The sequence below is a fragment of the Mauremys reevesii genome, linkage group 5 (assembly GCF_016161935.1).
Source record: "Mauremys reevesii isolate NIE-2019 linkage group 5, ASM1616193v1, whole genome shotgun sequence".
In the NCBI taxonomy this organism is placed as follows: Eukaryota; Metazoa; Chordata; order Testudines; family Geoemydidae; genus Mauremys; species Mauremys reevesii.
In genome coordinates, this window is record NC_052627.1 from 12,352,559 (window position 1) to 12,380,260 (window position 27,702).

A 27,702-nucleotide genomic window follows, 5' to 3' on the forward strand; every position below is an offset into this window, starting at 1 on the left:
CACAGGTTGTTGCATTGATTTCAGTGGGATTATTTGCAGAGTGTGAAACTGGTGCTGAATCTGGTCCTTGGAAACTTGAGATGAGGTGTATCCATTGGGTAACAGAGCATTGTTTCACTAGCTCAGGGGTAGGCAACCTATGGCACATGTGCCAAAGGCGGCACGTGAGCTGATTTTCAGTGGTACTGACACTGCCTGGGTCCTGGCCATTGGTCTGGGGGGGCTCTGCATTTTAATTTAATTTTAAATGAAGCTTCTTAAACATTTTAAAAAAACTTATTTACTTTACATACAACAATAGTTTAGTGATATATTATAGACTTATAGAAAGAGACCTTCTAAAAACAATAGAATTATTACTGGCACGCAAAACCTTAAATCAGAGTGAATAAATGAAGACTCAGCACAGCACTTCTCAAAGGTTGCCAACCCCTGAACTAGCTTCAAATTCCCTTTTAATAGATCTGAAAGGTTGATCCTATGTGGCTTTTTCTGTAATGTACGGTGATGGTGCTTAAAGAGATAGAAACTGCTTGTGGTAATAGCTCTTGTGTTTCCAGATAGGTGAAACGTAAGGTTTACCAACCACGGTGACAGTGCCTGAAATACTCAAGCGGTAGAACACCAATAGTTTTCCCCATCAGTCATGCATATAGGGCACTTTTATTTTTGTTTTAATTGGCCAGCCACAGACTTACATACAAACAATTCCCAAAAAAGAATCATAAAGGACACACTCTCTAGTTAGATTTGATCAATTCATATCCGCTAAGGTCAACTATGTTGAAGCCAGGCCCTCAGCTGGTGGGAATCAGTTATCTCCATTGATTTGAATGATGCTACACCAATTTACACCAGCTCAGGCTCTGTCACATAGAGAAAAAAGGTAAAAAATACAAAGCTAACCATTTTTTCTCTTCAAACATCTTTAGTATAAATGCAGTTTAAAAATACTGCATACTACACTATAGAACAATTCCTGCTCCCAAGGGCAACAAATCAGTAGAGTCCTGCCTGGATACAAAGTTTGTATCTGCATCTGATCCACAAGTATGGTCCATGTTGGATATGCGGACGCAGATATCCATGGATATAAAATGAATATCCACAGATTGGCAGGGCTCAACAGATCAGGAGCGGCTTCTCAAGCAGGAGTGGCAGAAGTTGGAGCAGGGGCATGTTGGGTTTGTGCACCATTAATGCAGCACATCTGTACAATTCCCCTTGAGTGTTGGTATGTAGGGGTAGGCTGGGGAGGTGGAGGCTAGAGTTTGATGGAACAGCGTCTGTGGGAGGGAAGGAGGCAGAAGCAGAGGATCTGGCATTACCTGGATCTTCCAGGTTTCGGTCCACAGCAGCAGCAGGATACTAAGGCCATGGAGGCTATTCCAGCCATGGTTGTAGCAATCACATCTGGGTTTTTTACTTTTCTGAAGTTCAGAGGTGTTCAAGTCTCTGGTTTTGGTTTGTCTCACTTTGTAAGTAGAGCCAGCCACTAAATTTGGATACAACGTGTTAGTGTGGACTGGCTTATTTCTCCAGTTATTGTTGCAAAACTTGGTCATCTCACCAATATGATACGTAACTAAAACTCTTTTAGAGCATCTGTTGCTACTGCCTTGGAATTGCTGTGACTAAATATTATTTGTTCACTCCTTTGTATCTCTGAATTTTATTGCTACTTAATACTGCTTTTGTGGAAAGTACAAAAATGATCTTAGACCCTCTGAATACATTGAGTTTGGTCAGTTGAGGAGGCGCAGAGTCAGAAACAGTATAGTAGTTTAGGATAAATGGAGTTTGCCCACTTCTCTTTTTGGAGAATATTAAGTTATTTTAGGTGTTTAGCCCTTTTTTACCACTACAGCACTGCTCAGAAATATTTCTAATCATGTTCCCTCAAAAACCAGTATTAGAAACCATCTGTTACTAATTCACGATAGTCCTTTTGTTCCTATGAATCCAGCAACGCTAGGCAAGCTGCTTGGATATTCAGACTGCAGTTTTCTAAAGTTCAAAGCTAAAATATTTCTGACTACTAACAATATGCCTGTCTGAAAAGACTGAACCACATCAGAACCCTGATGCCAGGAATGGATCCTCTATTTACTGACTCATGGAGCTCATCTGCACTCAACAGATTTGCCCAAGAGTTCAGTAGGAGAAATGATGCTATACAGCAGTGGTTCTCAACCAGGGGTATGGAGAGGTCTTCCAGGGGGTACTTCAACTCATCTAGATATTTGCACAGTTTTACAACAGGCTACATAAAAAGCACTAGTGACATCAGTCCAAACTAAAATTTCATACACACACTCACTTGTTTATTCTGCTCTGGATGTGATACTGAAATGTAAGCACCATATTTATATGCCAATTGATTAATTTTATAATTATATGGTAAAGTGAGAAAATAAGCAATGCGTCAGTAACGGTGTGGCTGTGACCCTTGGATATTTATGTCTGATTTTTGTAAGCAAGTAGTTTTTAAGTGAGGTGAAACTTGGGGAATGCAGGATGAATCAGACTCCTGGAAGAGGTGCAGTAGTTGTGAAAGGTTGAGAGCCACTGCTATAAGGAGCAGCCACCCCCACAGTCCCAACATAAATCATCCCTTTCAGAACTGTGGAGACCAAACCCCATGGAGCACCCAGAGAAGAGGGTTCGGAGTGTGCATGGCATTGAGCCACCAGAACAGGTCCAGTGTGTTCTGCACCCTCTGCTCATGGAGCTTGCGTTTGGCCATCGTTTTGAGAAATGCCAACTTAACCCTAACTGGGTTACTTCCACCTGCTGCAAATCTGCAGTTGAGCTCAACCTGAGTCTGGAAACTGGGCAGTGATACACAAGAACGCTCATACTGCATCTGACCAAAGGTCCATCTAACCCTGTACCCTGTCTTCCAACAGTGACCAAGGCCAGGTGCCCCAGAGAGAATGAACAGAACAGGTAACCAACAAGTGATCCATCCTGTCACTCATTCCCAGCTTCAGGCAAACAGAGGCTAGAGACACCATCCCTGCCCATCCTGGCTAATAGCCATTGAGGGACCCATCCTCCAGGAATGTAGTTAGTTTTTTTTTTTTAAACCTTGATATTTTTATACCATGACCTTTTCTGATGACAAAGATCAAGCCAAGTGCCAACAACTATGAAACAGAACACAACTTTTTTTTAAGCATATAGTTTAACGTAAAAATGATTGAATTCCAAAGTGCACAGGCATACAAAAATTGCAACATGAGCCTCAATTTATTTTATTCAATGAATGGAAAAAAATGTTAATTAATTAACATAACAAAATCCTAACGTACACAACAGCAGGGATGTGAAATATTCACAGAGATGTTTCCTTCAAGGGGAAACTGGAGAAGAACATCCGAGATTTTTCTTCTTTGGTTTCTCTTAGCGTTTTGCCTCAGCATTGGCTTGATCTCTGTAAAGAGGGGGAGAAAAGGAACAGCTTAGAAACCTGCTCATGGAACAATTCTCACTAGTTAGAACCTGAGAACTCTTGGGGCTCTGAGCCTGCTCTCAACTATATCAGTGAAACTTCATTAACTTGGACATAGTTACTCTTGGTTCACACCAAAGGAAAATCAAGTGGGGGGGGGGCGACACCCTGGTTTTTCAGAAGCACTGAGCACCTGTGAGTCCAATTGTCTCCAGAAGGAGTTGCAGCTGCCCAGTATATGTGGCCATTATCAGTGACTTCCCCAAGCTCACACAGGAAGTCTGGGGCAGAGCAGGGAACAAGAAGAACCTAGTTCCATAATCTAACCACTGAGCCACCTTCTAGGTAGGATATGGTGATTATTTATTTACTGGATTGAGAGAGACAAGTTTGGGGAAAGATTACTATGCCCTGAGAAGAGGTCACTCTTACGCAGTTTGTGCTAAGGAACCACCTAGCTATTCTTTGAAAATAATTTTTTCATGAAATCCTTCTGAGAATGATGACTCACTTGTCCAAAATTGCTTTAATGATGATCTTCACCCATTGAGCAGTGGGATCCAAGCACACTTCTCTGCCGTCCTTGAGAGTAGCGCTGCAAAGAAGGAAAACAAAGGTCAGGCATCTATTGACTTGATGGACTCTGTGGACTCTCATCAGGGTATCTTTCAACCTTTTAAACTACAGGCACGGCTGGTGTCAATTGATATAGTTCCATTGACTTCACTAGAGAGCTACACCATTTTACACTAGCTGAGGATCTGGCCCTACATTTGTTTGCTTTAAAATGTTCCAGGTGTGCAAAAAAAAAAAATCATCTCCCTCCCCCTATATATATGCATTAAAGTTTTTTTGTGTTTTTTTTAATATTGCCTGGTATCTCTCTCTCTCTCTCTGGGTGTGTGTGTGTGTATGTATGTGTGTATGTATATATATATATAAAATGTCTTTGTCTGCATTGGTATTGCTTTTTACATAAAGGGCTGAATCCTGCATTCCTCTGTCGGGGAAACCACTTATGTATTCAGTGGAGAATTTTCAGTGGGAGTTTTGCCTGCAGAAGGACTGGAGGAATTGGGTTGAAAGGTTGTATTGGGTATTAATAATTTTTCCTGTCCTTCTAATGCAGGTTCTAGCACTCTATACATAATGCTCATTATTCCGCATGGGCATTTGTATTTCCACCCCAGAGATCCTGGACACTATGAAAAGCAAAGTGCAATACCTAAAATTACATCTTTAGAAAGACTAAAAATCACACTTAGGGAGTCTCCCTGGGTGGTGTGGGCCTGCTAGTGTTTCCCACCCCTTTGAAAACTCCTGGACCAGCACAAGGCAAAGCAGTCTCCTCCTAGTTTAGCAGCAGGTAGCATTTTGCAAAACTACTTACATGATTTCAGTGTTCTCGCAGTGAGGTCCGCTTGGGGTCAGCTTCACATCCCGAATGCTCCTGGGAGGGATGAACTTGGAATGCAAGTCGATGCACTGGCATTGGAGCTCATTCCCCTTCCTTGCCAGAGTCATCCCTGGAAAAAAACAAGAGTTGTGTCGGGTTAGCTGAGTATCTCGCCATCTATACATGTGAAGCAGAGGGCTTGGTTTTGCTTGTTGCTTGATCAGACATGCTTGCTCTGTTTTTTTCACAAGGTTCTTGGCTAAAAGGTTACCTTGGTCCTCACCTCTAAAAGCTAATTATGAAAAGGTATGGAGAGCAGTTGATGCTGCTGCAAAATAATGTTTGGATTTGTTTTTAAAGACAATTCTAAGTCACCAGTTTTTCTTTTTTAAACCTGCTCTTACTTGGCCAGATTCTGATCTAGTTACAATGATGATGAGCCTAGATTTAAAATCATGTAACTGAGGATAAGATCTGGCCCCTTGCTTTTCTTCAGTTTTGAGGACTATCTGTGATCTTGTTCTGTGCTCCTATTGCTTATTCCCCACTCCAAGTTAAACCCTCCTGTGTTTGAGACAAGCAAGAGGCGCAGATGAAGATTGTAATCAGACGAGCCCGCCTTTAGCCTGTCTTTAGAACCAGGGGAAAAGCAGACGGTGAGAATGAGGCAGAAGCATAACTTTCTATAGCAAAGAGACTGTTTCCCAACATTTTCCACCAGGTGTCAGTCACTGCTCTGAAGAGCTGCTGATTTACAGCTCTCTCAAATAGGATGACTAGACAGCAAATGTGAAAAATCGGGACGGGGTGGAGGGAAATAGCAGCTTATATAAGAAAAAGACCCAAAAATCGGGACATCTGGTCACCCTACTCTCAAATGAAGATTGTTTGAAAAAGTTTTAACAAGACCTCAACTTTTAAAAAATAAGCCTAAAATGAAAATATCTCTCCAGGCATAATATGCGCATAATTAAGCAAAGTCCTGTGAGCCCGAGGAAGGATTTTCTTACCTTCTGACACCGCTGCGTAGGTTAGGAAGAGAGCCAAGACAGCAGCAACCAACTTGCCGTTCATGATGAGAGGTGAGACGAGCTTCCCTCTTGGATTCTTCTGGCTCTGTCTGCTAGGAAGGAGCAGGGAGCTCTCTTGTTGTCTCGGACGTTTCTGATGTCTGAGCTGTGGAACCAACCCTCTTATATACCGTCCTGGGGCGTGCGAGGCAGCACTGTGTTTAGCTTGTGTCAGGAAATTCCAAAATGTTGCAAAATGCTATTGCAAAATGAGTCACATGGCTGTGGGTAAAACCCCTTCCTAGATGGCCCTGAACTTAGTTTGTTATCCTTCCAATCACGCGCCTTGTGAATGGATTAAATATAAAAGATATACAACATCGCCGTGTAGTTAGATCAGTGTAACTGGTGGGTTTCTATAACTCATTATTATTTTTTTATTATTAATATGACTATCCCTTTATATTCTTTTGTCTTATCATGTGGCAGGTTAAGAAGACATTCAACTCTTGAGTTTCCCTGAGCATTTCTTTGATTGGATATTCTGGGAGGGTTAGTAGAGTTAGCTCCTACTTTTCTCTGTACATTGATTTTGAATACCTGAAATCCTGGCCCCATTGAAATCAAGGTCAAAACTCCAAATCGACTTCAATGGGGCCAGGAGTTTTGACCCTCTGTTTGTAGGATATAGTCTTAGTCTTATTCTCTGGCATTTTTTTCCTCCACACCCTAACCAGGAGTTTTCCTCTAACACAATAGTGCTCTGTAGTGTCCTCAATGTCTATTGGATCTCCTCATGCATAGTAAGGTATGTTCAGGGCTTGGTCAAAAGCAAAATCCTATGACTCTTTTTTTTGTCTATTGAGTTGAGCTCAACCTGAGTCTGGAAACTGGGCAGTGATACACAAGAACGCTCATACTGCATCAGACCAAAGGTCCATTTAGCCCTGTACCCTGTCTTCTAACAGTGACCAATGCCAGGTGCCCCAGAGGGAATGAACAGAACAGGTAACCATGAAGTGATCCATCCTGTCGCTCATTCCCAGCTTCTGGCAAACAGAGGCTAGAGACCCCATCCCTGCCCATCCTGGCTAATAGCCATTGATGGACCTATCCTCCAGGAATTTAGCTAGTTTTTTTTAAACCTTGATATTTTTATACCATGACCTTTTCTGATGGCAAAGATCAAGCCAAGTGCCAACAACTATGAAACAGAACACAACTATTTCTTTTTTTAAGCATATAGTTTAATGTAAAAATGATTGAATTCCAAAGTGCACAGGAATAAAAAAATTGCAACATGAGCCTCAACATTTTTTCCATTCATTGAATAAAATAAATAAATTAACTAACATAATTAACATAAAATCCTATCGCACACAACAGCAGGAATGTGAAATATTCTATCTTCATAAGGAATTAACATATTAGAATCCAGATGAATCAAAAATCACTTAAATAAATAGTTTAGTTTTTTCTATTCAAATATTATCTTTTTAAATAGAGAGCGAGAGAAAAACATTGATGTGCTATAGCACAATACATAATGCTCCCCAAATAACAGCACTTTGGCTGCTTCATTTCGGAAAGCCACAGAACCCCCGGCAGTAGCCAGCCTCAGGCTGGCTCTGACTCACGGTGCTGTTGATGCAACATACCCGTGCAGGGGAGGGGTAACTGTTGCCAGTTTGCTGCTCTAACAGGGAAAGAGCCAGGCCTACAATAAATACAGCTGTGCTGCAAGTGCATTGCACTCAGACAGCCCTGTTCAGCTTCAGTGGTTTCCAAAGGTCTTCATTTCCCTCAGCAAATCACTTTTCCCCATCCAGTGCTTTCAGCTGCAGAAAGTGGCATATCCCATGCACAACTGAGCCTTTTTTTAAAAAAAAAAACACTCCTAAAATGAAGCACCTCAATAAATAAATACATAAATAGAAAATAGATACTGCTAGCTGGAGTCTGCCTGAAAACATGTTAACAGAAGGAGGTGGGCTGCTTGCTGATGGACTGGCGTTTTCACAGAGGTGTTTCCTTCAAGGGGAAACTGGAGGAGAACATCCGAGATTTTTCTTCTTTGGTTTCTCTTAGCGTTTTGCCTCAGCATTGGCTTGAGGTCTGTAAAGAGGGGGAGAAAAGGAACAGCTTAGAAACCTGCTCATGGAACAATTCTCACTAGTTAGAACCTGAGAACTCTTGGGGCTCTGAGCCTGCTCTCAACCATATCAGTGAAACTTCATTAACTTGGACATAGTTACTCTTGGTTCACACCAAAGGAAAATCAAGTGGGGAGGGGGGGGAACGACACCCTGGTTTTTCAGAAGCACTGAGCACCTGTGAGTCCAATTGTCTCCAGAAGGAGTTGCAGCTGCCCAGTATATGTGGCCATTATCAGTGACCTCCCCAAGCTCACACAGGAAGTCTGGGGCAGAGCAGGGAACAAGAAGAACCTAGTTCCATAATCTAACCACTAGGCCACCTTCAAGGTAGGATATGGTGATTATTTACTTACTGGATTGAGAGAGACAAGTTTGGGGAAAGATTACTATGCCCTGAGAAGAGGTCACTCTTGAGCAGTTTGAGCTAAGGAACACCTAGTTATTCTTCTAAAATTTTTCATGAAATCCTTCTGAGAATGATGACTCACTTGTCCAAAATTGCTTTAATGATGATCTTCACCCATTGAGCAGTGGGATCCAAGCACACTTCTCTGCCATCCTTGAGAGTAGCGCTGCAAAGAAGGAAAACAAAGGTCAGGCATCTATCGACTCTGTGGACTCTCATCAGGGTATCTTTCAACCTTTTAAACTACAGGCATGGCTGGTGTCAATTGACATAGTTCCATTGACTTCACTAGAGAGCTACACCATTTTACACTAGCTGAGGATCTGGCCCTACATCATTTGTTTGCTTAAAAATGTTCCAGGTGTGCAAAAAAAATAAAATCATCTCCCTCCCTCTATATATTTGCATTCAAAGTATCTCTCTCTGTATGTGTGTGTATATATAAAATGTCTTTGCCTGATTTTGATATTGTGTTTTCCATAAAGGGCAGTCTCCCTGAGTGTTGTGGGCCTGCTATCACTCCTCACCCCTTTGCTTTGTGCTGGTCCAGGAGTTTTCAGTCTCCTCCTAGTTTAGGAGCAGGTAGAATTTTGCAAAACTACTTACATGATTTCAGTGTTCTGGCAGTGAGGTCCGCTCGGGGTCATCTTCACATCCCGAATGCTCCTGGGAGGGATGAACTTGGAATGCAAGTTGATGCACTGGCATCGGAGCTCATTCCCCATCCTTGCCAGACTCATCCCTGGAAAAGATTAAGAGTTGTGTCAGGTTAGCTGAGTATTTCACCATCTATACATGTGAAGCAGAGAGCTTGGTTTTGCTTGATCAGACATGCTTGCTCTGTTTCTTCACAAGGGTCTTGGCTAAAAGGTTACCTTGGTCCTTGCCTCTAAAAGCTAATTATGAAAAGGTATGGAGAGCAATTGATGCTGCTGCAAAATAATGTTTGGATTTGTTTTTTAAAGACAATTCTAAGTCACTGGGGGAGGGGGGTTGCTTTGGTTTTTTTAACCTGTCTTTACTTGGCCAGATTCTGATCTGGTTACAACGATGATGAGCCTAGATTTAAAATCACGTGACTGAGGCTAAGATCTGGCCCCTTGCTTTTCTTCAGTTTTGAGGACTCTCCCTGATCATGTTCCCTGCTCCTATTGCTTATTCCCCGCTCCGAGTTGCATCCTCCTGTGTTTGAGACAACGTGGTGTCACAAGCAGGTTGATGACCTCATGCAGGGAAGAAGCAAGAGGCGCAGACGAACATGGCAATCAGACGAGCCCGATTCAGCCTGTCTTTAGAACCAGGGGAAAAGCAGATAGTGAGAATGAGGCAGAAGCAAAACTTTCTATGGCAAAGAGACTGTTTCTCAAAGTTTTCCACCAGGTGTCAGCAGCTCTTCAGAGCAGTGACTGGTTTACAGCTCTGTCTCCAATGAAGATCGTTTGAAAAAAGTTTTAACAAGCCCTTAACTTTAAAAAAAAAAAAAGCCTAAACTGTCTCTCCAGGCATAACATGCGCATAACTAGGCAAAGTCCTGTGAGCCCGAGGAAGGATTTTCTTACCTTCTGACACCGCTGCGTAGGTTAGGAAGAGAGCCAAGACAGCAGCAACCAACTTGCAGTTCATTGTGAGAGGTGAGACGAGCTTCCCTCCTGGATGCTTCTGGCTCTGCTTGCTAGGAAGGAGCAGGGAGCTCTCTTGTTGTCTCGGGAGGTTTCTGATGTCTGAGCTGTGGAACCAACCCTCTTATATACCGTCCTGGGGTGTGCGAGGCAGCTTAGGAAATTCCCAAAGCGTGCAAGCCGCTATCACAGAATGAGTCACACGGCTGTGGGTAAAACACTTCCTAGATCACCCTGACATTAGTTCGTTATCCTGCCAATCAAGCTCGTTATGAATGGATTAAATATAAAATGTACAACATCGCCGTGTAGTTAGATCAGTGTAAACGGTGGGTGGTTTCTTATTATTCTTTTATGATTGATTTGACTGTCACTTTCTATTCTTTTGTCTGATCCTGTGCCTGGTTAAGAAGACATTCAACTTGTGACTTTCCCTGACCATTTCTTTGATTGCATATGCGGGGGGGGGGGGGGAGTAGAAATGAACTATGCTTTAAATCCAGTGGCCGGTCTCACACGCAGCTATATATATAGATATAGATAATTTCTCTTTTTGAATGTGGAGTTAGCTCCTGCTTTTCTCCCTACATTGATTTTTGAACACCTGAAATCCTGGCCCCACTGAAATCAAGGTCAAAACTCCACACCAGCTTCAACGGGGCCAGGAATTTTGACCCTCTGTTTGTAGGATGTAGTTTTAGTCTTAGTCTCTGGCATTTTTTCTTCCCTGCCATAACCAGGAGTTTTCCTCTAACACAATATGAGGATGACACATCTCACATGGCCAGTGTTCTGTGAACGGCGTTGGGCTGTGATTTTTTTCCAAGCTGCCTGCAAGGATTTAGATACCCAATTCCAGGCTGCTTTGAAAATCTCAGGTGTGTCAGCCCCTCAGTACCCTGAAGTACTTCTGGAAATGTGACCCAACAGACTGTACAGGGGAAAGAATGGAACTGAAGGCAACAAAGTGTTGCCAGAGTAAATGTAAATAAACACACACACACACACACACACACAGCCCCAGAGGAATAATTTTCTCTCTCTCCTTTCAATTGCAATAATCTTAGGTGTGAACAGATGATAAGCAACATAGATATCACGCGTCTGCCTGGATTATATTTATCCCCTTTAAGGAATTCAGTTGTTTGTGATTTAAAGAAATGAATGTTTTGTGTGTGGTGTGTTCGAAAAGGAAAACACTGGGCTGAACACTGATCTGTTGCATGATCCACCATGGAGGGTTGGCAGAGCATTCTGGGCTCCATGTCATGAGCAGAAATCGATCGATTTCCATTCAACTAGGGGTACCCTCTGGCTAACTGGAGCCTTGATGCTTGCGCCTTCCCCAGACTGGCCCCACAATAATTTTCTTCTTTCCAGACGCATCGCTCCCAGGTTCTCCAGTGCGTAGCGAACCACAGTCTGCACAGCATGTAAAGTGTAGTATTTGTGATGTTCTTAAACACTTGTCACTGTTTCTGCATCATCATTCCATGCATGGTGCTAAAATCCCTCTCCAGGTAGTGTTCCCATTTTGCTGCTGCTTCACAGATTTCTACATGGAAACCAATTAAATCCTAGAAAAGGCAGGTCATTCTGTGAATGCAGGAGAGAGAGGCACAGATATTCCAAGATGCCAAAGGTTGTTATGCTGGGTGTTTGTTTTGTTTGTTTACATTTGATTAAATTAACACTGGCTTGACCACCTGCCCTGACCATGCTTTCTGGTGTGAGCTGTATTTCCTGAGACGTGACATGTATCTCCTCAGATTGCCAAGATACTGACTTTCTTGGGCTAGATCTTCAGTTGGCCAATATCAGCATAGTAGTGTGTGTTAATATTTTCATGTATATAAACCTCTTTTTGTCAGCCAGCTACTTGTGTGTGATAGCAGGCAACCAATAGAGTGGATTTCTATCACACTCGCCTCAGTTTTCTTTAAGATCTGGGAGTCACAGCCACTCCTGAGCTCCAGCCCTGGGAATACCATCCCCTCCCTTCCCTCCTCAGCACCCTCACACAGCTGTGGGAGTGGGAGCTATCCGAACTCTGACGTCACCTGCTTCCCCCACCCCAGCAAAGGGGATTGGCACCAGCAGAGTCTCCATTCCCTGTCACTGAAGTCAGGAAGCACGTCTGGGCCAGCACTGCCAGCGGGGGGGAACTGTCAGCACTCGCCTCCACTGCCTGCTCCCACTTCCCCAGGGAAGCCAAGTTGCCCAGGGGAAAGGAGCAGTAGTGCTGAAAGCCGCCTTTCTTCTGTGGGGCAAGGGGAGGGAGGGACTACTGAGAAGACGGCAGGAAATGAAGACCCACCCTCCTCCACTCCTATTCCCCCCCCACCCTTTTGTCCCACAGGAGGGCGGGGGGAGAGGAAGGGTTCTCTCTGCCCCAGGTCAAAGGCCTCAGGCTTCCTCCTCCTCCCAGCCTCAGCCTTGTCTAAGAAAAAGCAAGAACTGAGGAAAATGTTGGCCAGGAGTCTGGTTCTGCAGAAGGAGATTGTGTTTCCAGCTCTTGCTTTCCCTCTCAAGTGTTGGTTTGAGCAGGGCCAGGATTTGAGCTTTGGTGTTTTCCCTCAATCTCCAGCTCTTGGAGTCAGGAGACTATACAATAATCCCAGATGTCATTTCATTTCACAGCGACCCCAACCGTCACCCAGAATCCTCCTAACCTCCTTAGGCAGTGAGTCCCAACAATCTAGTAATCTGGGTACTTAGTCTGCCAGCTGATAATTAATTTGTTTATATTTAGTAGCTAGTGTACTTGTTACTGTTTTAAGTAGCTTGTTAGTTAAGGGCCCTGGGGTGAGATTAGCTTGCAAAGCTTTTCTTCCCATCATAAAAGATTCTTCAATCCAAGTTCTCGGAGACAATTGCACAGACACACATTACATAAATAGACATGGAGATCAGGCCTTCTTTGCCAAGAAGCCAGCTAACTTTTGGGTGTGGTGGATTCAGAATCACATGAATGTCCCAGCGCTTCTCCTCGCAGGAGAGAAACAGTCTAGCGGACTCACTGAGCAGGAAACTGTACTCATTCCACCAATGGGAATTGAAAAATTCAATACTAAGTTTTCCAAGTACATGGACTTCCCCGGACAGACTTATCTGCGACAGCTCAAAACAGGAAATGTCTGATATTTAGTGCTCAAGCAGGAAAGTGACCTGGATCTCTAGCAGACACATTCTTGAGTTGGTCACACACACCATTTACACCAATTCAAAGGATGTTACAGAAAATAAGGCAAGAAAAGGCTTGAGTTATACAGGTGGGTCCCCCTGGACCTCACCCAGTTTTGATTCTCAGATCTGTTACTGTCAAATCACCAGTTTATCACACTCCCAGTTTAGGAGGATGGTATCACAGAGTCCTGGTGGCCTGACTCTCCACCCAAACCCAGCTGCTCTTTATCTCAGGGCTTGGCTAATAGCTCAATAGACAGTGTTCTTCAGAGGTGCGGAGCATTTTTCTCCAAAGTAGAAAACTATCCATGAGGACTAGGTGCCCTGTCAAATGGAAACATTTTTCCTTATGAGCTAAATCTAAAGATTATCTCAGGTCAGTGTTCTATTGCGGTAGCATTAATTGCGGCTTATCTTTAAAGCACTTAGGACTTCCTGTCCCTTCAATCTAAGTCCATTGGCAGCAATATCTGCATTTCTTCCTCCAGTAGAGGGATGTTGACTTTTCTCTCTCATCAATCAGTGAACAGGTTTACAAAAGGGCTTGGCCATGTTTTTCTTCCTGTAAGAAAGATCACTCTAATACAGGACTTAAATATAGTGTTTTCTTCACATTTTTTTCACATGGATAGAGTAACTACAAGACCAAATCTATAATTTAATCTTGAAAGCACTATCAGATTTTCATATCAAACAATTCATTCATTTACCGGTTTCCCCCTAAAAACCCCATTCTTCACCTTCTGACTCTAAATTACATACTTTCAAAGTGAGGTTATAAGGTTTTTATTAGGTGGAACTAATCTTTTCCTAAAACATACAGACTTTTCATTGTTCACAGTAATAATTTTTTCATCACTAAGACTTTCAAAAGGGGTAGGGGGATTGTATTGGAATTGCTTATGATATTAATAAGAATAATCCTCTGTCAAACATCTTACTTCACTCCACCGGAAATCAAGCTGTGTAGATAGCATGTTTACATTGGCCTTTCAGCACTGGAAATATGTGGAGCAGCTGCCTGGTCTTCAGCTCGTACATTTGCCAAACACTGTTGGTCACTCCTTGTAGATCTAGGTAATATTTAGTCCTGCCATGAGTGCAGGGAACTGAACTGGATGACCTCTGGAGGTCCCTTCCAGTCTTACAATTATGATCTGACCCTTTGCTCAGAAGAGCTGTTTTGCAATATCTTCTCAGATAACTCCTAGCTCTCAGGTTCTTAAAGGTGACTCCTGACTAATCACCCTGCGTGGCTCTTGAAAATGCTCTGCATACGTGGCTCTCGCAACCCACCCTCCATCCAGACATCTCAGAGTCTTATCCATGAGGGTGCTGAGCAGTGAAGGAACTGACTAACGGTTGGGGTTGCTGTGCCTTCGTGCTGGGGGTGGGGGTCAGGGCACGCAGGGTGTATGTGTGATCACTACTGGCCACTGCTAGTGAAAATGTTCCAAACTCCTGTGCTGGAGCATGTGGACACTGTGTGAGATCAACATGCAGTAATTTCAGTGAACCACTGCCAGATAACTAACCCTTCTTTACATTTATTTAAAGGCTGGAAGGTCAAGGGGAGTTACTTGAACCTTGGAAAGCCCAGCCTGCTATAGAACTCAAGCTTTCTCTGACAGTGCTGGAATTATCTAACCCTAGATCAAAGTTTGTTTGAAATTTGTCATAATTATATAACGCAGTCTTTGTGAATGATCATGGAGGAGGTATTGTTAATGATTAGCCAATATACAGCACTAAGCAACTATCACTTGTAAATTGTCACCTTTTGAGCAACGTAGCTATCATCTGGGCAAACAAGCATGTTCTAAGGAGAGGGACAGCTGCGCCTCGCGGTGAGATGTATATCCATTACAAGGTGCAGAAATAATGGGATAGGCAGGAAGGTTCCCCAGAAACTAAAGTTTTTAAATACCTAATTTTCCATTGCAAAATAATGAAAAGTGCCTGGTTTCTGTGGAAATTTTCAACTTTTTGTGGGAAAAACTGGGGGAAAAAATGGTTTGGGGCTAAAAACCAAAATATTTTGATTAGAAAATGTCACTGCAATGCCTCACGGGAGCTGTAGTTTAGGTGCCTCACGCTCCTCAGAGCCCCCCCACTGCCCCACTGGATTTCCCCCTCTCATGATGCACCAAGTCCAGGCGATTTTCCCCCGGATGCACCACCCAGCTTACCAAAAGGAGAGACATCACCGGGGATGTAGTCTGGCCAGGTCGTGCAGCCTACAGAGAAAAATGGCAACTTGAGGCACCCAAACCACAACTCCCCATAGGCAGTGCCTACACAGACAGTTCAAAGTATTTTTGTTTTCAGATGCAATATTTTGACTTTTGATTTTATTTAACCAAAAACTTGATTTTCCTCCAAGCAGCAAAACCCCTATTTTCCACCTAGTTCTAAGAAATAACTTTTTCATTCCTGTATTTGATCTTCTATCAAAAATAAGATTTTCACTAACTTACTGTAGATATATGTTAACTACCAGACATTAAATACAACTGTTCTATATGAAACACAGAGGATGAAACAAAGACTCCGATGAAGAGAAAGTGCTCTTGAAAGAAACATTTCTGTCCTGTTGATTAAGGCAGGTGACACATGGTGTGAGTATCTATCTTGTTATGGCTCATGGGCTCGGAGACTGTGCCTGCAGGATCTCCTGTGACCACAAGGTGGGTAGAAAGAAGGCAAGACAACTGAAAGTAACAAGTCCAGTCACAACTATAAGTGGAGAGATTAACTGGAGCACTGTAATTAGTGTACAGATAGTATTGTCTCAATGGGACTGGTGTTACATACTTTTGCAATCTTTGGTGTTTTAAGAAACCATCTCCTGGATGTTTAAAACAAACATCTTTCATTTTAAAAACAAAGTAAGTTTCTAGCCCTCATGGTTGCAGAAAAAAGCCTGTGAATGTGCCCCCCCCCCAAAGGCTCAAGAGCCAGAGGGTAAATAAAGAGTCCCAAAATTATTTTTTAAATCTCATGATTTTGGGGGCCTGACTCATGATTTTTTTGAATGCTTGAGACTGGTAATACCATGGACCAGATGCTCCTGAACATTTTAATGCATGTAGTGTCTGAATCAAATTCCTTTTGGTACAACTTTCAAAGATTACAATTCATTTCAGCTGTAGTATGATCTTTAAAATTCATCATGTGCAATCCAGTGTCAGACAAAATTCCTTTCTAGCTCCATACATTTTTTTTGTCAAGTGACTGCCACTCCTTGATGAAAAATAAGTCTCCATGCCAAAATACTCCACACTTTCATCAGAGCTGCAACAATAACACCTTGATACATATCAGATCTGATTGCTCATTAGGAACAACAGGAGCAATTAAGCAACAGTGGCATTGTAATTGTGTGAGAGACAAGGATTTTAGAAAGAGAGAGTGAACTTTATTTCCCGGCCATAGTCAAGTGATTTGGCTCAATGTTACAAAATTTCCACTGTAGGCCAGTTCTAGGGATGGGCAAGCAGGACAGTTTCCCTGGGGGCCACCTTTGAGGGGGTTTTTCTCCCCCCCCCCATACACTTTTCACCCTGGCTGGCAAAATGGCTTGGGCTGCTTCTATTACCATCCCAGTCACATGACAGGTCAGCATGCATTCATCTGTGGTTGCTCCAATAAAACTGTAGAATACCACTGATCTAAGCTCCTCCTTTCTGAGTTTTTCAGATCTAACTGGTTTGGTTTGGAAATTCTGGAGTGTTACAATAGCTGAGTCAGTGAATGAGATTAATTCCTTTTTTTTAATCTTCAAAAATAGCAGCAGAGTCCATAAACAGAGGATAATCTCACTTACTCAACAGGTTTCTTTCAATCAAATTATTTCTCTATCTGGTCCTTCCAGGAATTTTTAATGCATAAACCTATGCATAATAATGACCTGCCAAGGAGAAAAATATTGGGTTTGTTTGTTTGTTTGTTTGTTTGTTTGTTTCTTAGCCTGTCGTTCTGCCTCTACCAAAGGCCATATTTTCTTGCGGCAGTGAAGCAATTTCTGCCCTCAGCCACCTCAAGGTAACTTGATTTGAGAGTTGAGTGAGGTTTGCGCAGATGTAACAAATGAAGAATTCAGTGCTAGGTCTAGGTCTATAACCTATGTATTTTTTCTAAACGGACAACAGAAAAACCAGACTGAGAGAGATTGTCAGGTTTAAAAAATTATGGTGCCAAAGATACGGTGTATGCTTCTGAAAATAGAGATGGCACTCTAATAGATACATAACTTGGCTATCCATTGGTCTTCAGTCGTCTGTGAATGTGGCCCCATATATATCTGCCTACCCCCTCTATAATGCTTGTTTACTTTTATTTACATAGGCTGCTTACTCATTTTGAATACTGCCTTACTCCCCAAGAAGGTCCTATTGCAATCCATGGGGCCACTTGTGCACGAAGGTGCTACTCAATACTAAAATTGCCAATATTCAAAGTAATTTTCAATAATAGCCCCAACATGAGACTCATCTTGCCTATGAACAGCGTCTTTACCTTTTAGCCAATTGCCAAAAGTGGAGACTGAGTCAAAACATTTATTTGCCGACTAAGAAGTTTGTTGGGAATTTTCCAGAGTTATTCAAAAGCACAGTGCCCACTTCCTGGGGAGTCAGTCCTCACATCGAGGATAAATGTCCTATTGGAGACACTGTTAGACTTAGTTTCCGGATCACTTCTGACAGGTGAAAATCAGAGCAATATCTGACTTGATTTATGACTTAATTCAGAGCAAGTATTTCCCAGGAATCCCCCTTTTTTGTTTGTCTAGCACATGGTTTTGGAGTCCTTTGAAATGCAGAACATGTCCTAGAGTCGGTGTTAGCCAAAGCTTCTCCTTAAAGAAGTTGCATCCAATCCCATCATGATGCGTAAACATCGGCATTTTTAGTACAATGAACTCCTAAAATACTTAGTTAAATCTCATTGAATTAAGTTTTAAGATATTGCAGGATGTGTCATATCTGTCAGTGTATTCCTGGGCTTTTCCCTATGTTGTGTGATAGCACCATAGGAAATGAAGTCACCTCAAAAAGAGGAAGCAGCACTTAAAAAAAATTAGGCAAAATGCTGGACTTGCTTGATACATGACTAGGATGCATGTGTTGGTTGGCATGCAACCACGCCTGCAACAGGAAAAAGGGGAACTGAGCCGATAGTTCTTTGACCTGATTACATGGGATGAAGTTTGCATTATTTCTAAGAGAAAAGTTTATCACTGAATTTTTCTTGGTCTTTCCAGTATTTCTTTTTCAGTGACTTACCCTCCCACCTCCTTTATTCCCTTCAACTCAGTGAAAGGGGAAATATGACCAAAACAAACCTAAGCAACCACCTAATCTTATTTAGGTTCCCTTCTCCTTAACCCCCACTGTACTATTTGTTATCTTTTGTCATGCTACGTCTATACTGATATTGTAAGCTCTTTGGGGGCAGGGACTATATTTGTTCTATCAAGTACCTAAATACCTAGGATGCTCTATAAATAAAATAATAAAAATGTACTTGTATGTATTGCAAGAGTCTTGGGGGCTGGGGGAGGGAATGTGAGAGTGCAGAAGGAAGGTAAAAGCAGAGAAATGCAGGGCTGGAAGGGACGTTGAGAAGTCATCAAGGCCAGGTCCCTGCACAGTGGCAAGACTGAGTAAAACTAGACCATCCCTGATGGGTGTCTGTCCAATCTAGTCTAAAAAACCTCCAGTGGCAGGTATTCCACAACTTCTGTTGGAAGCCTGCTCCAGTACATAACCCTTAAAGTCAGAATGTTTTTCCTAGTATCTAACCGACATCTCCCTTGCTGCAGATTAAGTCCATTACTTTTTATCCTACCTTCAGTGGACGTGGCGAACAATTGATCACAGTCCTCTTTATAACAGTCCCTAACATATTTGAAGACTTATCAGGTCCACCTCAGCCCTCTTTTCTTCAGACTAAACAAGTGCAGGATTTTTAACCTTTCCTCATCACTTACGTTTTCTAAACCTTTTATCATTTTTGTTGCTCTCCTCTGGACTCTGTCCAGTTTGTCCACATCTTTCCTAAAGTGTGTGACCCAGAACTGAACACACTGCTCCGTTGCTGAGTGGAGTGGGACAGCTCCATCCCATGTCTTACATATGATGCCTGTTAATGCACCCCACAATATTAGCCTTTTTAGCAGCTGTATCACATTGTTGGTTCCTGTTCAATTTGTGATCCACTATAATCCCCAGATCCTCTTCAGCAGTACTAGCCAATTATTCCCCATTTCGTAGTTGTGCACTTGATTTTTTTTTTCTTTCCTACGTGAAGTATTTTTCACTTGTCTTTACTGAGTTTCAGCCTGTTTAATTCAGGCCATTTCTCCAGTTTGCCGAAGTCATTTTGAATTCGAATCCTCTTCTCCAAAGTGCTAGCAAACCATCACAACTTGGTGTCCTCTGCAGATTTTATAAGTGGACTCTCCACTCCTTTATCTAAGAATATTGGCTAGTATCAGATCCAGGACTGACCCCTTCAGGACCTCTCTAGATATGCCCTCTCAGTTTGACAGTGAAGCATTGATAACTACTCTTCAAGTATGGTCTTTCAACTAGTTATGCACTCTCCTTATAGTAATTTCATCTAGACCACATGTCCCTAGTTTGGTTATGAAAATGTCATGTGAGACTATGTCAAAATCCTTACTAAAATCAAGATATATCACAACTACTGCTTCCCCCCATCCACTAGGCCAGTAATCCTGTCAAAGCAGGAAAATAGATTGGTTTGGCATGATTTGGTCTTGACAAATCCATACTGGCTATTGCTTATAACCCTATAGTCCTCCAGGTGCCTGTAAATTGACTTTCTTAAATAATTTGTTTCAATATCTTTCTGGTTATCAAAGTTGGGCTGACTGATCTATGATTCCCTGGGTCCTCTTTGTTCCCCTTTGTAAAGATGGGTACTCTGTTTGCTCTTCTCCAGTCTTCTGGGACTTCGCTTGTCCTCTAGGAAGTCTCAAAGATAATTAACAGTTCTAAGATTGCTTCAGCTAGTTCTTGAAGTACCCTCAGACGAATTTCATCAGACCCTGCAGACTTGAATATACCTAACTTATCTAAATATTCTGTAACCTGTTCTGCCCCCTATTTTGGCTCACATGCCTTCTCCCTTTGTTGTTTATATTAATATGTTGAGTATCTGGTAACCATTAACCTTTTAATGAAGACTGGCAAAATAGGCATTAAACATCTGTTTTCTTGATGCCATCAGTTATTCGCTCTCCTTCCCCATTAAGTATGGGACATACATTTTCCTTATCTTTCTCTTGCTCCTAATACATTTAACTTCTTCTTGTGGCCTTTTATGTCCCTTGCTAGGTATAACTTATATTGTGCTTTAGCCTTTCTGATTTTCTCGCTTGTGCTATTCTTTTGTACTCTTCCATAGGAAATTGAAAATGTTTCCACTTTTTGTAAAGGATTCCGTTTTTCTTTTCAGCTCCTTAAAGAGGTCCTGATAGTCACATTGGCCTCTTACTACTCTTTTTCCTAGCTTTCCTTCTCATTGGGATAGTTTGCGGTTGTGCCTTTTAATATTGACTGTGAGAAGATGCCCGCTCTCCAAGACTGTTTTTCCCCTTAGATTTTCTTCCCATGGGACATACCTACCAGTTCTCTGGGTTTCTTAAAGACTGCTTTTTTTTGAAGTCCATTATCCTTATTCTGCTGCTCTCAGTCCTTCCTTTCTTTAGAATGGAGAGATGGTGAAGGGAAAAGGGTACGGGCAGGGGAACTGTAAAGGAGACATGATTAAATTGACTTGGCAGTAGGGAGCTCTGGCTTGTCTACATGGAGTAATGTGCTTTATGGAGGTGTGATTTCTAAAGCACACTAGCGTACATAACTTGGTCCTTGTAGACCCTGCTGGTGCCCACTAAAGGCTCCCATGTGTGCTTTAACATAGTATTGTTTCAACAGCACTATATTAAAGCATATCAGTAGGGTCTACACCGAGTAAGTAATACTCAACACTTTACTGCACTTGAGAAATCGCAACCCCCTTGAGCGCCTTACCCCACCACATAGACAAGCCCCTAGTGAGTTGAGCCAAATGTCGCTGCAGATGTCTATGCTCATGTGGAATAGTCACTTGTTGGCAGTACTACCAGAACTCAGCTCTGAGACAGAGTGGTTCAATACAAGGACAGTGAGAGAATGATGTCAGGAACACTCACAGTTCTGAAGATAGAACTTTATTAGAATAAGGGGAAAAATATTAAAAATCCTCAGACATCCCAGCCCAGCTGAAGTCACCTGGAGTTTTGCTTCATTATAGTACTTCCGCATAGAATTTTCCCCAGCACATGCCTAGCTTCCTGCTACATATTTAAAGAAACAGCCCACACATCCTCACAGGGAAAGCAGGCAGGGTTTGCCACAGTGTTCTCCACTTCTGGGCAGATCATAAGTTGTAGGGTTCAGAGTTCAAATGGCTGACCACTCCAAACAGCTGCAAAATCAAAAAGGGGTGAGGACAGGATTTAATTCAGTCTCAAATTCATTTGCTGGAAACCAGTCCAGTCCAGCTCCCCTGTGGGTAAGATGGCTATAGGACTTATAACAATGTGTTTAGGCTTTGTGAAATGCTGGCACGTTGCTACAGGTATTAACCCTACTTATGTCTGTGTCCTGTGCTATAAGGTAAAACCGAAGTATTTGCTAAGTAGCTGTAAAATGTTTGTTCTGGACTATGTAGTTCACCAAACAAGGCAAAACTGTACCTAGTACAAAATGCTAAATCCCAATGAGCGGTATTACCTCTTACTCACCAGGAAGGGCTATCAAACCGAATGGGCCATTCTGGGACATCACAATACAAAAACTTTGCGAATTGCCCCCTGCACATCCATAAAGAGGCTACGTGCAAAAGGGCTCGTCCCATCAGCGTGAATTCTGGAAAAAGGAAATAAAGGTAGTGGACAAGAAAATGTCTCTCCTCACTGTTTAGACTCTCATGGAGCTATAAAACCCAAACTGAGATTCCCCAGGGTCAACATGGGTTAGCCCTGAAAGACATTCAGTGCGGACAGATTGCTACAACTCTGTCACTTTTTGGAACCCTAGACTGTAACTCATTTGTGTGTATGTTTGTCTGCTTTAACCTGTAAATAACTAGGAAAAAGAAATGAGAGAGTAAATACAGTCTGTCTTAGCTTTACTCTAGATTGGCTGCAAGCATTGTCTGTGGTGGGGGAGCTGAGGTGCAGATTGACCTGGGTAAGTGGCTGGTCTCTTGGAACTGGAAGCAACCTGAATCTTTTCTGATAGTTGGTTGCAAAACACCAAAGTTCACAAAGCCTGGCTTATCTGAGTGGCAAGATAGATGGGCGACCCCAAGGGGGCTGTCTGTGACTCCATGGTGAGATTGTCACAGTGATCCAGGAGTTCACATTTGTTATTGGGCTGGTGAAATCTAATTACAGAACCTATCACCCGTTTGAGGGGTCTGTCCTGCTTTTTCATAGTCTGCCTGAGGTTGGCATTCCCGGTCATGAAGCACTCCAGACAGTATGATACAGGCGTCTTTGACATGATCACGATAAACACACGAGCAAAGTGTCTTATTGTTAAGTTTTCAAAAATTCATTGTTAAGCTTTTTGGGGAAGGGACCATCTTTTGTTCTGTGTATGTTTGTACAGCACCTAGCACCACGTGGCCAAGGTCAAGGATTGGGGCTACTGTGCACTACTGCAATACAAATAATTATTCCTAATAAGGGCACAAAAAGGGACACAATCCTGATTAGGGATTCTAGGCAGTACTGCGATACAATAATAATAGTAACTTCAAAAATTATGGCATCGAATGGAAGTTTAAAATTGCTAATGGTTTAACAGAGGAGGAAGAACTGAGAATAAGTTCTTTATTAATAGTCTCCCTTGTCTATCAGGAATATCAGCAGTTATTTTCGATTGGCTTTTTGCTCCCTGTTTCACTAGTTGTTCTGGCTAATGCTCTAGTGGTTCAAAGCAGCAGCAGTTATAATAGATCTCTAAGCCTTGGCTTTTGTAAACGATGATTAGCTAAGAATAGAAGCATTAATGTGCGACTGCTTCCCCCACCCATTTGTAATTTCCTCTTTTATTTGTCTGGGAGGAAGCCTTGTTCCCCAGCGCAGCGGCCTGTGGCTATGAGATATGGAATATAACAGTGGAAAAAGCAATGATGCTGAATTGCTAGAGCAAAGTTTTATAGTGGTCTATTTTGATGAAGTGAAAGTCAGTTGCAGACCAACTAGTGTAATAACTTACGTCATCTGTTTATCTTAGGGTTTTATACTGGTACCCATCAGTGAAGTATCTCAGCATCTCTCTCTATTATCAAATCTCCTTTATCTTGTTACATGCGTCTTTGTCTGGCTTTTTCTCTTAGACATTTACTAGCATGGTAGACCTGAGAAGAGACCCAACTTGCACAGAAATATCAGGAAATGGATATTGGCAATCGGAGCTTCTGGGTGACTGAACTGTTACCTAAATACTGGGATGGTTCATACAAAGTGATTTTTCAAAAGTGCCTATGATACTTAGGCCCAGATCCTCAAAGGCATTTAGTTCCCTTACTCGCAACTGAAATCAATGGACCTGAGGGGCCTGAATGCCTTTTTGAATTTGGGTCTTCGTCAGTGGACTCTGTGCTCCTAAGTGCCCTAGGTGCTTTTGGAAAATCCCACCCACCACCAGTACACATTGTGACATATGCAGGGGAGATATGATGTACTCTGCTGGCAGCACATATCCACAGGCGCCGACTCCGTGAGTGCGCCAGGGCTGGAGCACCCCCAGAAAAAATAGTGGGTCCTTAGCACCCACCAGCACACAATTCCCTTCTTCCCCCACTCCCCCAATCCCAGCGCCTCCTGCCAGCCATGGGTCAGCTGTTCCGTGGTGAGCAGGAGGCACTGGGAGGGAGGGGGAGGAGCAGGGCTGGGCCATGCTCAGGGGAGGGGGCAGGAAGAGGCAGGGCGGGGCCTTGGAATAAGGGGTGGAGTGAGGGTGGGGCCGACGGTGGAGGGGGGCAGGAAGATGCAGGACAGGGGTGGGGGCTTGGAGGAAGGGGTGGAGTGGGGCAGGGCCTGGAGTTGGGGGGGGGGTCAATCACCCCCCAGGTAGAGAGGAAGTCAGCGCCTATGCACATATCATTCCTTTAGTAGAGATTCCTGCCAGGGAGTCTTGGGTGTCAAAAGAAAGGCCATAGAGGAGAATAGTGCATGTGTAGTGTTTCTTTAATAGTATTCCAACAGAATCTAGTTTCCCATGTAAGTCAGTGGAGTTACACAGTATAAAACTGCAGTGATGCTGGGCTGAGGCAGGCCAGGAACTTTATTTGTATTGAGGGCAGATCCTGCCGTCCTTACTGAGGCAAATCTCCTATTGATGTCAGTGGGGTTATTCCGGGTTTACACCAGTACAAGTGAGAAGAAAAAGTCCCTAACATATTTAGGGATAAATAAATGGCAGTAGTCATTTTGTCATTCTTATTCTCCTTTAGTTTGCTGAGCCAACAAACCAGAGTGCAAGTTAAATACAATTTCAATAATTAAACAGAGAATGGGCTTATTAGAGTGCTCAGAGCGCTATAACTGCACTGATTCATGATGCTATGATCAAAAAGTTGAGGCCTGGTCTACACTTTCAGCTTAAGTTGATCCAGCTATGTAATTCAGGGTGTGTGAAAAATTCACCCCCCTCCCCCCCCGAGAGATGTAGTTAAGCCCTGCTATATACACCACTAGGCAAGTGGAAGAATTCTTCTGTCAACCTAGTTACCGCTCGTGATTTACTACAGTGATGGGGAAAAACTCCTTCCATTTCTGTAGCAAATGTCTACACTGCGGCAGTGTAGCTGTAGCTGTGCCGCTGTAGTGTAGATATCTCCTCAGTCAGTCTGGGCTCCACACCCCTGTTTTCCAACTGCACTTCCTTTCCACCAATAGCCCCAACACTAGACAGTGATGGGACTCCACTTTGATCATGCTCTGGTATTTGGAATTCAGTGGAATGATTCCCACTGCACAGTGTATCCAGTCCTAAGTTAGCTGCATTTCAATGGAAGTCCACGGAGTTTCACTAAGTCAGTGGTTCCCAAACTGCAACAATCCATGAACCTCTTTCACTAAAATGTCAAGTCTCGTGAACCCTGCCTAAAAATGAACATTTCCAGGGATTATTTCCTTTACCTGAGTATAAATTATAAAAGCAGTGATCTTGGAAATATAAAATTTGTTTTTATGACATGCTTATTACACACTATTTATTATTAATCATTGTAGTATTTTTATTATATTATGAAAACGGCAACACTCTTCCAAGATCTCACTTTTGTAGCTCGTCTCACTTTGAATAAGCCTATTATAAGACAAGGCTCCTATGTTTCATCAAGGAGTATCAGATGTGAAACAACATGCAGGGATTTAAGAAGCCAACTCAAGGAGTTCCTCCTACACAAGCATTCAGGTCTTGCACAGTCCAAGCAAACAACGCACGTTACAACAAAACTTCAACTTGTTCTTCATAATAATTTAAAAACAGCACTAGCAGCCTATTTAATTTTAAAAACAGCAAAAAAATCCCCCTCCCTTTCCATTTCGTAAAAGGTCTCTTGAAGTTTAAATCTCCTCAGCGTGATAGACATGCTTGCTTTGACCTGCTTAGCTCTTGGAAGTCCAGGGGCTCTGGGGTGCTGGCCAGGGTCCCTAGGGACAGCTCTGTCCACCATTCAGGAATTTTTTCCTGAGAACCCCCGGTAACATTTCACAAACCCCCAGGGGTTCACGAACCCCAGTTTGGGAACAGCTGCACTAGGGTAAAACTGGTCTAAGTGAGAGGTGACTCAAATGCATGGCCTTTCACTTTTACTTCTAAAAATTACTACTCTATAATGTATTTATTTGGGAAATTATCTACCTAAATGTCTTTTAAAATCAAGTCAAATTGTGCAGAGGACCAGGTGAAGGTAACTCAAAATATAGGGACTCTAAGTAGGATAATAAACTTATGTACAATATGGGCCAGATTTTTCAAAAGAGCTCAGCACATTGGGAGCATGTTGGGTGCTGAGCATGTTTAAGAAAAATAGATCCTTATATAGGGGTCTACATGGGAACTGAGCTCTTTTGAAAATCCCACCCGAGAGGTTGAGCCCTTGAAAATCTCATCTCCCCTCACATTCCTATGTTGTTTTACATCAACTACTGCCACAAGATCCACTTTGTTTCTTTAACAAACTATTTCATTAGAAAAAAATGAATCTGGCTCTTAAAGAGCATTTTGTCTGCAAACAAATTACATAATTTTAACCACAGACTTTACAAACATCAATTATTTTTTCCTAGTGAAAAACCAGGGAAAAAACCGAAGGATGTGGCAAACCAGAAGATAGCTGACAGAAGCACACATTAGGAGGTCTTTAGTCATAAGAGAATCTTGATACAAATTCCGTCAGCCAGTGACTTGCTGAGGAATGAGTTAGGTTTTTGTATTTTTATTTTATTTTATTTGTGTGGGATTTTTAGAATTGATCGCATTGGTCCTACCCTGTTCCCAATTAAGTCAAGATTAAAACTGCGCTCACCTTCAATAGGCGCACAATTAAGACCACACTGTGTAGTTGTGAAAAACCCATCCCTTACACTCCTTCCTGTACCCATCCAAGTTTAAAGAAAACTGGGTAAGAAATAACTATAGAGGAAGCCAGCGGGGAAAAACAACCAATCCCTGAAATGTCAAGTTGCAACCTACAATTTAAAAAGTTTTCAATACATCCCAGAAATCACTGATCTTTCCAGACCAGAGAGCTGCGAGTAGTGTGTAAGTCAGCTGCTCAATTACTGTACCGTCTCTCACTGCTTTTCTGCGACTATCTTCCAATAAAAAATTATTTTAAAAGAAATTCTCGGTGTTGAATCCATGTGAGTCAAATGAATGCTTGTCTGTAATCAACTTCTCAATGGAGGCAGCAAGTGAATGAGCTAACTATTTCCTTTGAGGAACTGTCTTTGGCTTCAGTGGGACTTCCACATGGGGGAATGGTTATGACTCTGGACTCTTTTTGTGTAAACGACACTGTCCATCTCCTCTATTTAAAAAGCTTTTGCACTGGAAGGAACATGGTGTTTTGTAACATGCTGTATGGAACTGACGCAGATGGGGATGGCTCTGCATAGCAGTGTAAGAGATGGACCGCGGTCTTTGACAACAATCCACTGGGTTTTGTATAAGAACTGTTACCTGCAAACTGGGTGTACGCAGTGGGCCTTTCATGTCCTTGAGAGTAGTGACCCAGTGGATCAATTCATACTGTCAGAGATCAACCAAACCACTGAGCGTGGATCCAGATTCAAATCTGAACTTGCCCCAGATTTAGAGGAGTCATTGGATTTGGTGTTCAGGTCTAGGTCAGTCCCTGCCAAAAGCTGGGTGATTTTTG

General features: G+C 42.5%; 2 protein-coding genes across 2 annotated transcripts; both read right to left on the reverse strand.

Moving 5' to 3' along the window:
• Nucleotides 1–3,228: 3,228 nt before the first annotated feature.
• On the reverse strand, nt 3,229–10,151 carry LOC120406448 (interleukin-8-like). The gene is made up of 5 exons (XM_039541343.1): nt 9,982–10,151; nt 9,029–9,164; nt 8,505–8,588; nt 7,899–7,975; nt 3,229–3,359 (listed from the first exon to the last, which is right to left on the reverse strand). The coding sequence occupies exons 1-4, from the start codon at nt 10,043–10,045 to the stop codon at nt 7,945–7,947; spliced, it is 315 nt and encodes a 104-aa protein (XP_039397277.1). The 5' UTR covers nt 10,046–10,151; the 3' UTR covers nt 3,229–3,359; nt 7,899–7,944.
• On the reverse strand, nt 3,234–6,035 carry LOC120406445 (interleukin-8-like). Its single transcript, XM_039541340.1, has 4 exons — nt 5,861–6,035; nt 4,845–4,980; nt 3,966–4,049; nt 3,234–3,436 (listed from the first exon to the last, which is right to left on the reverse strand). The coding sequence occupies exons 1-4, from the start codon at nt 5,922–5,924 to the stop codon at nt 3,406–3,408; spliced, it is 315 nt and encodes a 104-aa protein (XP_039397274.1). The 5' UTR covers nt 5,925–6,035; the 3' UTR covers nt 3,234–3,405.
• Nucleotides 10,152–27,702: the final 17,551 nt, after the last annotated feature.

Bases quoted from the DNA above. Each gene is read 5' to 3' on its own strand.
- LOC120406445 (XM_039541340.1), bottom strand. From the start codon at position 5,924: ATGAACGGCAAGTTGGTTGCTGCTGTCTTGGCTCTCTTCCTAACCTAC. The intron at 4,981-5,860 runs GTAAGAAAATCC...GTTTTTTTCCAG, and splicing joins CTACGCAGCGGTGTCAGAAG to GGATGACTCTGGCAAGGAAG. The intron at 4,050-4,844 runs GTAAGTAGTTTT...CCTTCTTTGCAG, and splicing joins TGCGAGAACACTGAAATCAT to CGCTACTCTCAAGGACGGCA.
- LOC120406448 (XM_039541343.1), bottom strand. From the start codon at position 10,045: ATGAACTGCAAGTTGGTTGCTGCTGTCTTGGCTCTCTTCCTAACCTAC. The intron at 9,165-9,981 runs GTAAGAAAATCC...AATCTTTTCCAG, and splicing joins CTACGCAGCGGTGTCAGAAG to GGATGAGTCTGGCAAGGATG. The intron at 8,589-9,028 runs GTAAGTAGTTTT...CCTTCTTTGCAG, and splicing joins TGCCAGAACACTGAAATCAT to CGCTACTCTCAAGGATGGCA.